The sequence below is a fragment of the Acipenser ruthenus genome, chromosome 7, assembly GCF_902713425.1.
Source record: "Acipenser ruthenus chromosome 7, fAciRut3.2 maternal haplotype, whole genome shotgun sequence".
Taxonomy (NCBI): domain Eukaryota; kingdom Metazoa; phylum Chordata; class Actinopteri; order Acipenseriformes; family Acipenseridae; genus Acipenser; species Acipenser ruthenus.
In genome coordinates this window covers 39,296,823-39,311,376 of record NC_081195.1, presented here as the reverse complement: position 1 = coordinate 39,311,376, position 14,554 = coordinate 39,296,823, and the positions used below count along the sequence as shown (strand labels likewise).

The following is a 14,554-nucleotide window of genomic DNA, read 5'->3' as shown; positions in this document are numbered from 1 at the left end:
AAATGTGATGGCACTTAAACTTGTTATAATACTGTATGGATCTCCATCCACTTTTGTTTTACTGTGTTTGGATCAATGTGAGTAAACTGTTAATCACAAGAAGGATTGGATCCACAGCTGTTGCTCAAATGCACATCTGATAATTGCATAATCTGCTTAATTGCATGAAAGACAGCCAATTGATTTCGTATGCGCCTGTATAATTATTTCTGATAATTGCATTGGTTGAGGAGTTGACCGCGTGACTACAAACAACTTGACTTCTAATAGGAGGTTGTGGCAAAGTGGTTTGCAGTGCGCAGGTGTAGAGGTGAGGCAGTGCACAAGACAATGACAAACAACGAAGTACTGGTGAAATGGTGGTTTATTTATAATCCAAAGTCTGATGACAACAGTAAAGAAAAGGAGGGCTCACAATACACAATGATGTGTATTACACAGTTCAATAAACAACACGTTGCAATCCCGAAATAGACAGATATTAAACACACACAAGATCACAAGTCCACAGTGAGTGCTCATGTGTAAGTGGTGAATATACAATTAATCTGTGAACAGTGGTGCAGTGTTGTCCGGGTTTGTTTTGGCCATAAGCAACAGCTCTGGATTGTGTTAGCCATCTAATAAATAACAAACAGCATAATTAGACTCGACAAAACAAACAAACACTAAACACTCATGGTAATATTTCGCTCGTCCTTTAGCGTTCTCTTAACCATAAACAAAAGTAACAGATCACCTAGCCACGTCCCCTTCTTGTACCTTCAGTCACACCCCCTTGGTTAGCGAGTGCAGACATTTCTCCTCCAATCCGTGGTTGCCACATCACTTTCCCTCTGGGGTGATGACTTAATGTACCACAGATGTGCCCCCTTTCTAGGTGGCCGACTTCACCTAACTTCCACCTAACCCTGGGAATGAATTGTCAGGCCATCCAGTCCAGGGCACTCTGTTCCCTTTATACAACACCTTCACAGGTCAGGAGAGAGATTTATCACCAAGAATCATTCTGTCTCTGTCACAGAGTCACACAATACTTTAGCTCAATGAGTTGAAGTTTTAAAAAAGTTAGAAAATAAACAAAGTCAGGGGGCTCCCGAGTGGAGCATCCAGTAAAGGCACTTTGCTCAGAGTGCAGGATGCGCCCTATAGCTTGGAGATCACCAGTTCGAATCCAGGCTATGCCACTGCTGACCATGGCTGGGAATTCCCAGGGGGCAGCGTACAATTGGCCAAGGGAGGATTTAGGTCGGCTGAGGAATCCTTGGCTCACTGCGGACCAGCGACCCCTGTAGCTGAGCGGGCACCTGCAGGCCTGCCTGTGTGCAATTCAGAACTGCATGACAGCACAAGTTTCGGAGGACGCAAGTGCTCGTCTTCGTCTCTCCTGAGTCAGTGCAGGGGTTGCAGCGGTGAGCCGGGTTGAATAATTGGGCATTCCAAATTGGATGAAAATTGGAGGTAAAATAATTGGGCGATTCCAAATAAATAAATAAATAAAAGTGAGTTTGATGATGATCAAAGCGCAATTTACAGAATTCTAAAGAACAGGGAGAACATTCTTGACAAACGGAAGAACAGAAACAGATTTGGCGAAGCAGAAGACATGGAGGCAAGCTACTGATACCATTAGTTATGCAGTCCTGAAGTAATAAATATATACTGTTCACATATACTGTTACTGCTTTATGCAGTCCTGAAGAAATAAATATATACTGTTCATATATACTTTGCTTTATATAGCCCTGAGGTAATTGTACTGTTCATACTGCATGTTATGCTTTATGTATTTCTGAAGCAATAAATATATACTGTTGTTATAAATATAGTTATGAACTAACATCAGTATAACTTCGGACAATTGCATATTCTGTATTAGTGCATGGCGTCTGTCCAGTGCATATTCCAATGACACACACTCAAATGTTAAATTTGCAATTAAACTACTATAATTTCAGTAGTTCCCTATAGAATACAGTGCAACTTTTTCTACAAAAAAAAAAACAAAATTGTAAAGTAAATCTTCCAAACTGTTTCCCCTTTTCTTAAACAACAATAAATGTCACATTTGTGATACATACAAGATACATACTATGAATATTCAAATTCCGATAATACCAACCACTTGTAGCTATGACACGTACCCTGCATTAAAAAAAGAGCAGCATTCCCTGCTAACAGAAGAGGATATCAATGGGATGGAAATTCATAGCCCAGGGAATCCAAACCATGCAAACCAACCTCAATACAGTCTACGGGACTTAAAGGCAACCCAAGTCTAGTATTGTAGTACATTAAGGCCTTAATGTTAGTTACAGTTCTCATATAAACTGCCAGAGCAGTGTATGTTTTAGGAAACCGTTTCTAGTTCAGTGTACTGCAGTATGATACTACAGGCACTACAAAGCTACTGTACAAGCAATAATGCTAATCCCAAGCAGTCCCATCCATTTAGTTTAAAAGTGCCACAGTTAGCCATTATTCAGAGAACTCAAAATCAAAATGGAAAAAATCCCTTTTTTTCTCAACCAGTCATTGCCACTAGTTTAAGTACAAATGCTTCTAGTAGTTTCTACCCAATTAAGATACTGTCTCCAGTCTAAAAGTAGGCTTTGCAAGGTTGGATTTTTCTGTTGTAGTCATCACAGGTATGATTAAAAAGAACCCTTAACCTTAAATGAGATATGTCACCTCTTGGAGAGCTATCACTTAGTCAGCACTGCGTTGCACCGCATCATACAGCAAATTGAAATCCAATATCACTCAAGCAAAAAGTACAGTGCTTTAGCCAGCCACCATGATCCACACTGCTGCCGTGCATGCTAACCACAGAACTACTGGTTTTCAATCCTATCATTGCAAACCCCACCCCTTTCAAAACTGGGCTACCCAAACCTATTATCATTCACACAGAAAACAACCAGACACTTTTTATCCAGTGATCTAACCACAAAACTGACCCAACAAACTTCCACACTGAAATATCAAGATTTACCCTCACACCTTTAACCCTTTGCGGTCCATTTATTCAGCGCCTGTGAGGCGCATCAGGTCCAATTTATTTTCACACAAGCTAAAGCTAAAAGTATTTTTATTCACAGTAAAACAGGTTTGAAAGGCACTGCATATCAACTGGACACTCAGTACTGCATCTCCAGCCCTGCCCCACTCCTTGTTCGCTGTATTTATCATGTATCTCTTCATAGTAGCGCATACTGATAAATCATCTCCTGAACACTCGTTTTATCACCAAACTCCTCAATAATGCTAACCAAGTCATTATTTTATTACTAGAACATCTCAAAAGCTTGGCAAATGCCTGTGATATTCTCTGAGCGCTGGATTCGGAAGCAGCTATCTTGTTTGTTTATGTCCGTGTTATGTCTGTGGTGAAGGGACTGTGTGCATTGCTTAGATTCGCCTCCTTTTTTTTTTTTTTTTTTTCGACTTCTATCGGCCTCACTCGGCCATTGAAAGCTTTTCTCAGCAATTTCCGGAGAAAAAACGACTAGAGACCTGTGCTTGACGTCTTTTTGATGATGTAGGACAATGTCTGACATCGGACCGGAAAGGAAAAATTGTAATGCTGGACCACAAGGATTAAAGCTCAGCCCAGAACTATAGCTCCTAATGGTCTGAATCTGTGTTTTATACACATGCTACACACTCACTACCTTCCACAAGTGAGCTGCTTGGAAAGGCACTGCAGATCAGCGCTCCGGAGAAAGTGCTGCCCTCACTCCTACTTGCACTTTCAGCGTGCATTTCTGAGCACTGGTGTGCAGATGTGGTTTGAGTCTCAGCCCGGCGCTGGTTACCTGTGATGATGGCGGGGTCCATCCAGCTGCCCAACCCGTCCCAACTCAGGCTGTGTGAGATGCCCCCTGAGCTCGCTGGCGCCCCTGTGTGGTTGACACTGGAGGAGGAGGAAGAGGAAGAGGAGGAGGAGGAGGAAGAAGAGTTTGGCAGCCCCCCAAAGTTGATGTTGATGTTCGGTAAGAGAGCTCTCAGGCCGTCCTGCCACTCTTTCACGTTTAAACTTTCTACAGAACTGTTATTTTCTGGAGAGAGAGAGAAAGAGAGAAAGATCTCCTTCAGCATATTTACAAAAAAAAAAAAAATTAACGTCCCCCGTCCATCATTTCAAGGGGGGGTTCAACCAAACTCGGTCATGAGTCCAGAAAAATCAAGCAAATTCTTAACACTGGCGTTTTTCCAGGATTCATCTGAGAGAAGCACTAGTAAGCTTTTATTCCAGTACCACAGATGATTTAACCAGACAAACAACTGCGCCTAAAGGGCCACAATACAACAAAGAGAAAAGGCTACAATACTGTACAACTATAAGCTTGTCTCAAACACAATATGCCTAATGCCACAAATTTCACTTTCAATATAGTAGACATGAACCCCTCCAAAAAAGGTAATGGTGTTACTGTTCAACTTGCCTAAACTCTTGTGTGATCAAGTTTAGACTACACCTCCCTCCTCCCCCCCCCCCAGCATCTGAGCAGATAACACTATTTCGCCTATTAACACAAAAGCATGCATACATTCAATGCAAATTGATTTTGTGTAAAGCTGTTAGACTGACACGTCAATACATCTACAAGACTCTAACTGTTTCCCAGCAATATTTCTTATTTTTTTTTAAATTAAGTTGAAGAAACATTTTGCACCAAACAATAGAGTCTGTTTCTTATTATAACTACGCAATCTTAGTTAATGATGTTGGTTTCCATCTTGTTTCCTTAATGTTTATACTTAAACACCTCTAATCAAAAAAGCCATCATAAAAATCCCTCTATCATTTTTGATAAATTAGAGCAACATGAATATACTGTAGGACTGCTTGTGTACATCATTCAAATGTGTATTAAAATGACTGAATAAATACCAAATATTAGATAAACTGACCTACGTTGCATACTAAGGCTAACACCTATATTTTACCTGTATATTTTGACAAGGCACAATTCTAAACACTTAGCCATAATGTTTAAACTCTGAACTATTAACACTAGCCTAAATGAACATCCAATATAAAATGCAGTGATTAAAATTATTAACAATAAAATCCAGCATCCTGATTCTGTAAATGTAATTTCATTTATCCTGTTTGATTTTCTTATATAAAAGTAATCTACATATTACAATAACTTGACGTATTCCTTCCACATTACATCAGCAACCACTCTAGGCCTCATTCTCTAAACCTTGCCGATATTGTAAATTATATACCAAATGGCCTGAAAGCTTGTAGCCTGCCTGTGGATACATTTTATTTTTAGTACATTGAAAGTCTTGTTACAGACTCGGCCATTACGTAGCCCACTCTTCCCTTCCAAAAAAAAAAAAAAATGACAAGATAAACTTTGCTTTGTCAGCCTCAATTAGCTTTGTAGGACAGCTCAGGAATATGAACATAAGAATCAGCAGGCACATTGCTTACATTAGAGCAGAGTGACAAAGTGCTTCCAATGCCACCACCAATCCAACTGTGCAGACAGAAATTACTGCCGACACAGATTAAATGTATGGGCCAGTTTAACTCTAGCCAGGGCAGCATGAACTCAATTACAGATGGAAATGAGACATTAAATACTTGATTTTCCTTATCAGCAGTATCTCATTTCCCAGTGGTATTCAGTTTGGGCAAATTACAAATGCCTCCCCCTGGTTTAGACACCCCTTACACATCAAGGACTCCTGAGATCTGTTTTAAAACTCTATCCAGTGCTCTAGATAAGGGGCATACCGTTGTAATTCTGACTGAAAAATCGCCATTTACAGCACCCAAAAAATAGAGGATTTATTTTACACCTGTGGAAAAACAGAAGTGACCTCTGGTCGCTTTAACAGTAGTACAGAAAGCAAGTGTTTAGTTCTTCTGTGACCGTCAGAAGTTTCTACTGGTGCACTCGAGAATGACCAGTTCATGTCACAACCAATAACTGTCTAGTTTGTGTAAATGTTTAAAAAATAATGATACTAGAACTAGACCCTCCTTCCTCTTTCTTATTACCACGCTTTGAAAGACCTACAGCGGACAGAATACCGTTGCAACAATGTAAAACTATATATTAATAAAATGAAAGAAGAAAAAATTACGTAGAGAGATTAAAAATAAAGAATACAATGGAAAATACAATAAATCAACAGCAAATGGCCCACCGAGTGGTCTGGCCTGAATTATGGCTGCTGGACACAGCATTTTAAATTATTTCGAGGCAGCTGATACTAGTCTAAACTAGTAAACTGGACAATGCATTTGCTAAAAGGAGGTTTAGGTTTGTGGATTTTTTAATTTAACATTATCGTGCCTGCTTAAGGTTGTTGTTTAAATTAGAGATGGGCACCAATATCGATATTGTGATATGTAATTTAATATGTAATATGTATTTGATATGTAATAATTTCCATCTCGTGATATTGTGGGATTAAAAAACAAATTCACGTATGCTGTCAGAGACATACTTTTTTATTGTTAATATTGCTAAAAATATAAACGCAGTATAATCAGGTTTATTTTCTATCAATACGCAACAAACCCTATACATACCAATCATGGTCGGTCTCGTATGCAAACACCACAAACTAAAGTATTATTTAACCACTGCATACAGTGCAGTGTGGTGTAGTGGTTAGGGCTCTGGACTCTTGACCGGAGGGTTGTGGGTTCAATCCCCAGTGGGGGACACTGCTGTTGTACTCTTGAACAAGGTACTTTACCTAGATTGCTCCAGTAAAAAACCAACTGTATAAATGGGTAATTGTATGTAAAAATAATGTGACATCTGTATAATGTGAAATAATGTATAATATGATATCTTGTAACAATTGTAAGTCGCCCTGGATAAGGGCGTCTGCTAAGAAATAAATAATAATAATAATAAAAACTTGCACCAAGTGACGTCACATTCCAGGATACCAGAGTCTCAATGTTTACATCTTTTCCTTTGCTGTATTGAACGGTTTATATATATATATATATATATATATATATATATATATATATATACACACACACACAATTTCAGACAATTATGACCATGATTTATTATGAAACAGTCATCAAAAATGAATAATTCAATTGCATATAACACATTAGTACTTAAACAGTTAAGTAAAACAAAATTGTTTATTGTTGTGTATTATTAGATGTATTATTATTATTATTATTATTATTATTATTATTATTATTTATTTATTAGCAGACGCCCTTATCCAGGACGACTTACAATCGTAAGCAAATACATTTCAAGTGTTAAGTATGAGTACAATACTTATGGTAATGCAACGAACAACAACAAAAACAGAACTGGAACTCTGAACTTTACACCCTACTCTTAAACTATGCAGCTTCTTGTTCTTCAAGGATCTAAAACAGCGAGCCCTTATGCTGATTTCTGCTGTCACCTTGTCTTTGACTCTACAAACATGTAGCAGAGAAAATACTGGATTAGTTTGGAGAGTACATTTATAAACTGACTGTGCGCTAATGTAATTTTAATGACACAAGAACAAGTATATACTAACTGATACAGTTTTAATTGTGAAACTAATTACCAGTTTTTAAAAAGATAAGTACAATTTATATAAATAAATCGATTTAAACGTAACAACTCCCCTTCATAGTCACAGAGGTAGCTATGTTATTTGCATGCTGCATAAGCACCATTGCCCATCCGTTTGGAGATATGCGCATGCTTCACCGGTTCATTAGTTATGCTATTATTAATGTATTTTTAAAATGTGAACTTTCGGTATTATAAATGTGATGTACTTTTAAAACATCAACACACATCTCAAAATAATGCAAAATTCAGCACGACACCATACTTAATACTTTTAGAAGTTTCGTGAGTCAGCAATTACACACAGAGCAAATGACCATTCAATTACTTCCTTATTGGCTAAAATCTGTGTGCAGTGAAGTATATAAATATTTTGGTTTTGAGGTGGCTGATGGTGGCATGGAATAGTAAAACAATATAGCAAGACATTGTTTTTCACCATGGATATTGTGAAGGAAAAGCACCACTAAGTTAAAGTAAGATATTGCTTTTCATATGTAAATATCAGTTAACGTCTATATGTGTTTGATATTGCAATTGTGTTATTATATTTCTGTGGTTTGGAAGACTTCGATATTATCGATATCGAAATACGTGCACGATATCGATATAAAATTTTCATATTGTTCCCACCCCTAGTTTAAACATATAGCTAAGTAAATGTGTAGTTTACAGTAGCTTCAGTCAGTCATTTCAATACAATAAGCTATCAGAGAAGTATACCATTTAATTTTTTTTTATTAATATGCACATTTATGCTATCATACAAAATGAATAGGGGCGCAACAATTAATCAATGCATGGATTATTGATCATCTGTCCTTAAATTTCCCGAGCTTCAATGAATCGATGCATCAAATTAGAACCCAGTTTGAAGTCTTCTGTTGCCGGTTTGCATTAAAATCTTGAGTGTGTGAGTGTGCTTCTTTTAGTGCTGGTACGATAGATTAGCGCGTTGCTAGGATACACACTTTGGGCTTCTACATTCTCATTGGACAAGCCAAATCAGAAGTAGGCCTATTGTAGTCACATTTTATAAAGGCAATACTTTTTTTTTTTTTTTTAAATCTATTAAATCAACCGATTACCTTATTTTGTTTCAAAGCATGTTGTGTTTGGATTATATGTCAATATTATATAAAAAGAAGCTGAATTTAGTACAATAGTTAAATTAGTCAGGGTTTGTGAGATTAATTCAAATGTTTTGCTTTGCTTTTGAACATAAAATGTTAACAGTAAATGAACAACCATAGTTCAGATAGAAATTACTTCTGTTAAAATATAGTATTTTGTATTATTATTGCAATATTAAAGGAACATCTGATGCGGATGCATGAATATTTTTCTCAATTAGTAAAATCTCAAGTCCTTTCATTTTTTAAGTAATTGGAAGTGTTCTTTGTTTAACCTATGCACAACAGTGTTTTGAGTTATTGGATCTTCTGTTAAATTCTAATGTTTGTTTATTTTGAAAAATAAAACGTCAATGCATCGATTATCGTTGATAAATGCCTATATAATAATCGAATAAGAAATTAGGTTGCCGATTGCACCACTAAAAATGAATTACTGTAATTGCTGCATTCGTTTTGTATGGGGCGGTTTATCTTGTTTACGGACTGTGAACATATTTGAAATTCTATTTTACCACTGATCCAAGTACTGCAAAAATATTCTACTGCAGCAATTTAAAATGACTACTGCTGACAAATTTCTGGGTGTGATTCAGAGACAGCACTGAACCATCTTAACTGCCTGTGTGAAATGCTATGCTGGTACTGAAGCGCTATAGTGGGCGTGGATACGTGACTATACTGGAGGCAGTTGTTCAGCCAGCTACTCAAATGTTTCTCTTCCCATCGGGAAATGTCTTTTCCACTCACTATCCGAAAATCTTGGGAGTGTTTATTTCCAAAATACATCACCTTGTTGGTGTTCCATTACCCAAATCGAGAGTTCACACAAGTATCATTTATATATAGCAAATACCAGCATCCACCATATTTTCGCTCTCTGCTTTTGCCTGAAGAGCTGGACTCTCTTTCTTTTAAATATATTGCATCGCCTTCTTTGCAAAAAATACGACCTACATTGTGCCTGAAGCTCCTGCAATTTGACACAATTTAACAGGCTGTTACATTGTATAATATAACTGAAAATGAAAAGCAAACAAAATGCAGCCAAACTTACTTCTTTTGTTTTGCATTTTGTTTTGTGACTTTGTTTGGTTTCCGTTGCCATGAAAAGGATCTGTTGATCGACAAGTTGTACTCGCATGATCCCTTTGGCTGTGTGAAAGGGTTATTACAGTATTATACCGGCATAGATTGCACAATTTCGTGCTGTGTGAATGGGCATTTTAAAAATTAACAACTATGCTTGTTATACTGTGTTTTGGTTTCATGTTATTCATGTATTGGTATAACGTACCTAACCCTATTACTTATCAGTGTATCATGAATAGAGGCAGTTCAAATCTGTGGATAACGGAATTCCTCAGAAATCACGGAATTCACAGTCTTCCACAGATTTGCCATATTCTGCAGCTACATCGTCATTATAATTCTCTAAACAGACTGCTAAATTGACCTGAAATATAGAATTTAGTTGTTTGGTTCGCTGATATATTAAATTGGAAGTACTTAACCCATAAATTGTTTGATATGATTATGTTTACTTGATTTACATTTTTATAAGCAGGGGTTCACATAACGTATCATTAGGTTCTCACATGAGTACCATTAGAAATGGTACTCACCAAAATTAGGGTTCATTATCCGTCGCTGTCTAGCTCCTGCGAGAGTTCAAACAATTGGGATGTCAAGGATCAGGGGTGCAAATTTGGAGCTAGATTCTGGCGCCAGTCGCCATGTTTAATTTAGTATTGTTATTATTATTATCATTTTGTATTCATTAGAAATCATAGATGACGATAGTTTCTCATTGGGTCTGGATTACTCAAATGACCCGCCCACACTCATCCACACACATAGGCGGGAAGGTTTGTGTGTCGTGTGAGAACGGGGCCTTGATTAGGACGGTATTTAATAATTTAGCACCAGTATGCTCTCTGGTGCTAAACTTTCTAAACTTTTTAGCACCAATTTTCAAAAAGATTTGCACCTGTCAAGGATGCTGGGTTCAGGATCAAAAGTTTCCATGGTCATCTTACACATATGAATACAAATCAAAGCAGAAAGGCGTTAGGCTGATAGGCGGGATGGATATTTGTTTTTTTTAAATGTTGACATGTGAAAAACCCCACTCACAAGCAGCAGTGCTTAATGGCAGTGTCAGTGACAACAATATTTTATGAGTGTTTAAGTAGGATTCCGCATTGCTGGTTATTACAAATTTGTAACAAATCATCATGCATTCACCGTTTATTTCAATAACCTACCACCAAATGCCAGACCTGTGCTGGGGATTCAAAAGCAAAAAACGAAACATTTCTTCACTTTATCAGTGTTGTTGAACACATTAGTTTGATGGCACAACGGTATTTATAAAAGAATATAACTGAGGGAAAAAAAATATTTTAAGTAAAATGCTTAAATAAATGTATTTTTTTTAAACTGCCGTTTAAATGCAATGGCTCTCAAACATCGACACCTCCTCTCATCTGCGCTCAGTTTGGGAAGCGAAGCGTCAGTGAGCTTCCCACAACGCCACTCCCCGCTACATCCCTCTTCTCTGAGTGGACAGCTAAATCAAGATCCCTGCTATCATTGGTTGACCCTTTATTAAATTAACTTTTCCATCCTAAATCTACAATTTTACATGTAAAAATGGACAGAAAGTCAAACAGAGAAACCTCCATACAGTATAAGACTCTGATACTCTCAACTTGTGTAAAAAAAATGGACAATTAGAAAAGAGATTCTTTTCATTTATGTACAATGTAAATATGCACACCTGCACAATAATGGCAGATATACACCCCCTGTAGAGGAAACAAACTCTGTAAATCCAATTCTCTCTCTAAAGCAACGCCTTTTTTTTTTTTTTTTTTTTTTTTAAAACCATGACATTATTTAGCTTTGATCATCTAATGTAATTTGTCCCGGGAGTAAAACTAAATTGTGTGCATTTTACTCTGCAACCACCAAGCAATTTTCTCCTTTCAGTAAAACATGTTATCCCCCTTTACTAATGCAGGGAATTCCCTCCCAACAGGACACATTATATTGCCTACAGTAGCCAATCCCTAAACCAAGTCAGTGCACAAGCAGCATCAAACCCTGCCACAACCTGCTCTGAAGACACATCCTCCCAGTAGCAAGCACAGGAAACACTGAAGCTGTATGCCCTGACAAACCACTGGGATTTGATTTGATACTGTCAGTCCCCCCCCCCCCCCCCCCCCCAGCTCTGTGCACCACTGCTGAGGCAAACAGCATAGCATGTCTATAAATAGCAGTCAACTAGCTCCCAAGGTACTTCCTGGGATTATTAATTTATTCTCCCCTCGATCAGCTTCAAGATGTATAGTAACCTATGGAAACCTGTGCTCTCTCTCAGGCAGCCTATCAATTTGCAGAGCAAGGGCAGCAACAGTCAAACCTTAGCTGTCTCAGGCAATCGGGACAGGGACTGTGTTCAGGCAGACCTTATCTACTCCCACCTTCAACACCAAGCCACAAGTCTTGATGATGGAACTTGTTTTCAATGGAAACCTGGATAGAGGATAAGGAGGAAACCTTCCCAGGCACCAACATTTTTTATTTAAAAGTTAAAGGTGTGAGCCCCATACTGTTTATGAAAGTGGTCATATAATATGATTGATAGTAACACTGATCTTGCTCTTATAGACAGGCATGTGACATACGTATTGTTAACTTTCTAAAAAAAACAAAACAAAAAAAAGGTGTGGCAACAAAATGTAAAATTTTAATGAATCCATGAAGATGCAAGCACCTCGTCGTTCTCAGGGACATACTGAACTAATGTGGCCGAGATTAACCCTCAAAGACAGCTGACTGTTCTAAATGTGAAGAATCTCAAAATGCACGCTCCATTTATTCTACCTCCAAAATCCTCAGTTTGTACCTTTATATGAAAACCAAATGGAAGATTTTCAGCGTGGGCTCTTGCAATTTATTGAAGGTGTCCACGTAACATAGTACCCTCAACTGCTGCTGCCGCCACCACCACTTTCTGCACAGCAAATGAGAGAATTTGGCTCTTGAGGGATGGGACCAGACGCCAGACAGTTGGTAGTTAAACATGAGCATTGGCTGTATGCCTTATTCTGAAGCGTACACAGGCCAGAAGAAACTGAAAGAACACAGTGCAATCCATAATGCCACTTCTCTTCTAGGTTTTAAAGCTAAAATGTTTTAGTTAATTTTCTACATTATCTCATTAGTTCATCCTTCTATGTTTACGTTGTGATAGGGATATGAGGGGAATTCTTTGGGTAGGGTTCATTTGTCACTATTACTCTGAGTTAAATTACAGGCATGCACCTAACACTTATTCAAGAGATTTTTTTTTTCATTCTGATAAACAGAAAACAAACATACAGATGACAGATGCAGAGGGCATTTTCTACATGGGCTTAAAAGGGAACACATTAAATAAAATAAACACATCATGACAAAGTAAAACCTCACTACATCATTAAATCTGCTGGTTTCCATTTCCCCTTGATGGAACCAGTTAGTTATATGACACCAGCACTGAGGTTTTTGTATTCAAACTGCTGGTTTTGATCAATCGGTTTTCTTTGAGAACGCCAGTATTGAACTCTGTGTTGGCATTGCTCGTTCTAACATCTTTGTGACTCGCATGCTTTCTGTACTGAATTGACTTGCTCTAAGATCCATTAGCCATTCAGGAATCCAGCTACAAAGGGGAGAGGATACACTACCAATCGTAGCCCTGTAAACAGGACAAAAAGTGAAGAGAACATGATGAGAGCCAATCAGCTTGCAGATACGTGCAGTGTGTACTGAGAGGATGATAACAATTGTGCTGTGCTACCACCCTGTGGTGAATCAGAAAATTGCAACCTAAATGTTAAACAGGAATGAAGATCCACACCCATGCACTGAGGGGAAAAAATGCTACTTGAAGGATGGGTCATTACATTGTATTCTCAAAATCAGGTTTAGTTTGTACACAGACATATTTCATGTGTGTATGTTTACTACATTCATCAATAACCTTCAGTGTACTCTACTTTATCAGAAAGCAGGTCCTGTTTCCCCATCTAGTATTAGCTTTCCTCCACCTTGACACCTGCTTGCCACAACAAAATAATCAAAATAAAAAAGCACTTCTTGCTAGCATCTTTCTAGCATCTATGTGAAACTGAATACATTTTATCATTAACAATATCTGACCTATTTGAAATGTGGATTGACGGGGTTAAGGATCATCAAGGTCTTAGTACTAACCAGGTCCATCAGGGATTAAATACTGCATTGCAGGCACAACTGCATCTGCTGCCATGACACTCAGTTGTGACAGTCAATGTGTGACCTTGGCTTGCAAAGCTTTCCAAAAACACATTCTCTCTTCATATCCTGGTCCTGATGCCACCAGTTTCTTGTCCAGAAATCACATCACCTAGTCACAATCCAACGTTTTTCTTCTTTATAACACGATACAGAAAAGGTTTTTAAACACATTCTCAAAACAGAAAATGTTTTTCATTGATTGGGTTCAAATATGGTCCTATGGGATGAAACTGACACTGATTTGTGCTTTAAGGTTCTATTCACTGACTAGACACAAAACACACAAGCATAGTAAATGCAGCTATCTTAATAAAAATAAACTGACCTGCTCACAGAAGCATCTAATTTAATGTAGCTTCCAGATACTTTTCTGCAGTATTCCTTTTGCTTGTTTTGCAACTTTGCCCAGTTTACTGCTTATTCCAGTTTCACAATAATTCTGGACCTCACCTAACATTTTATTTTCTTTCAATACGTTTGCATTTGGCTGTTTTAGCCAGTTTAGCATCATTT

General features: G+C 37.7%; 1 protein-coding gene across 3 annotated transcripts in view; it reads right to left on the bottom strand.

Annotated features, from left to right (window-relative positions):
- LOC117414872 (CCR4-NOT transcription complex subunit 4-like) overlaps nucleotides 1-14,554 on the bottom strand; it is a 53,701-nt gene that overhangs the window by 2,447 nt on the left and 36,700 nt on the right. For 2 of the 3 annotated variants that reach the window (XM_034024704.3, XM_059026936.1), the window contains exon 12: nucleotides 3,819-4,061. The exons of the other annotated variant lie outside the window; for it this stretch is intronic. In XM_034024704.3, the coding sequence (XP_033880595.1) occupies nucleotides 3,819-4,061 (243 nt within the window). The remainder of the gene's footprint in view (nucleotides 1-3,818; nucleotides 4,062-14,554) is intronic. 3 annotated transcript variants of the gene reach the window in all.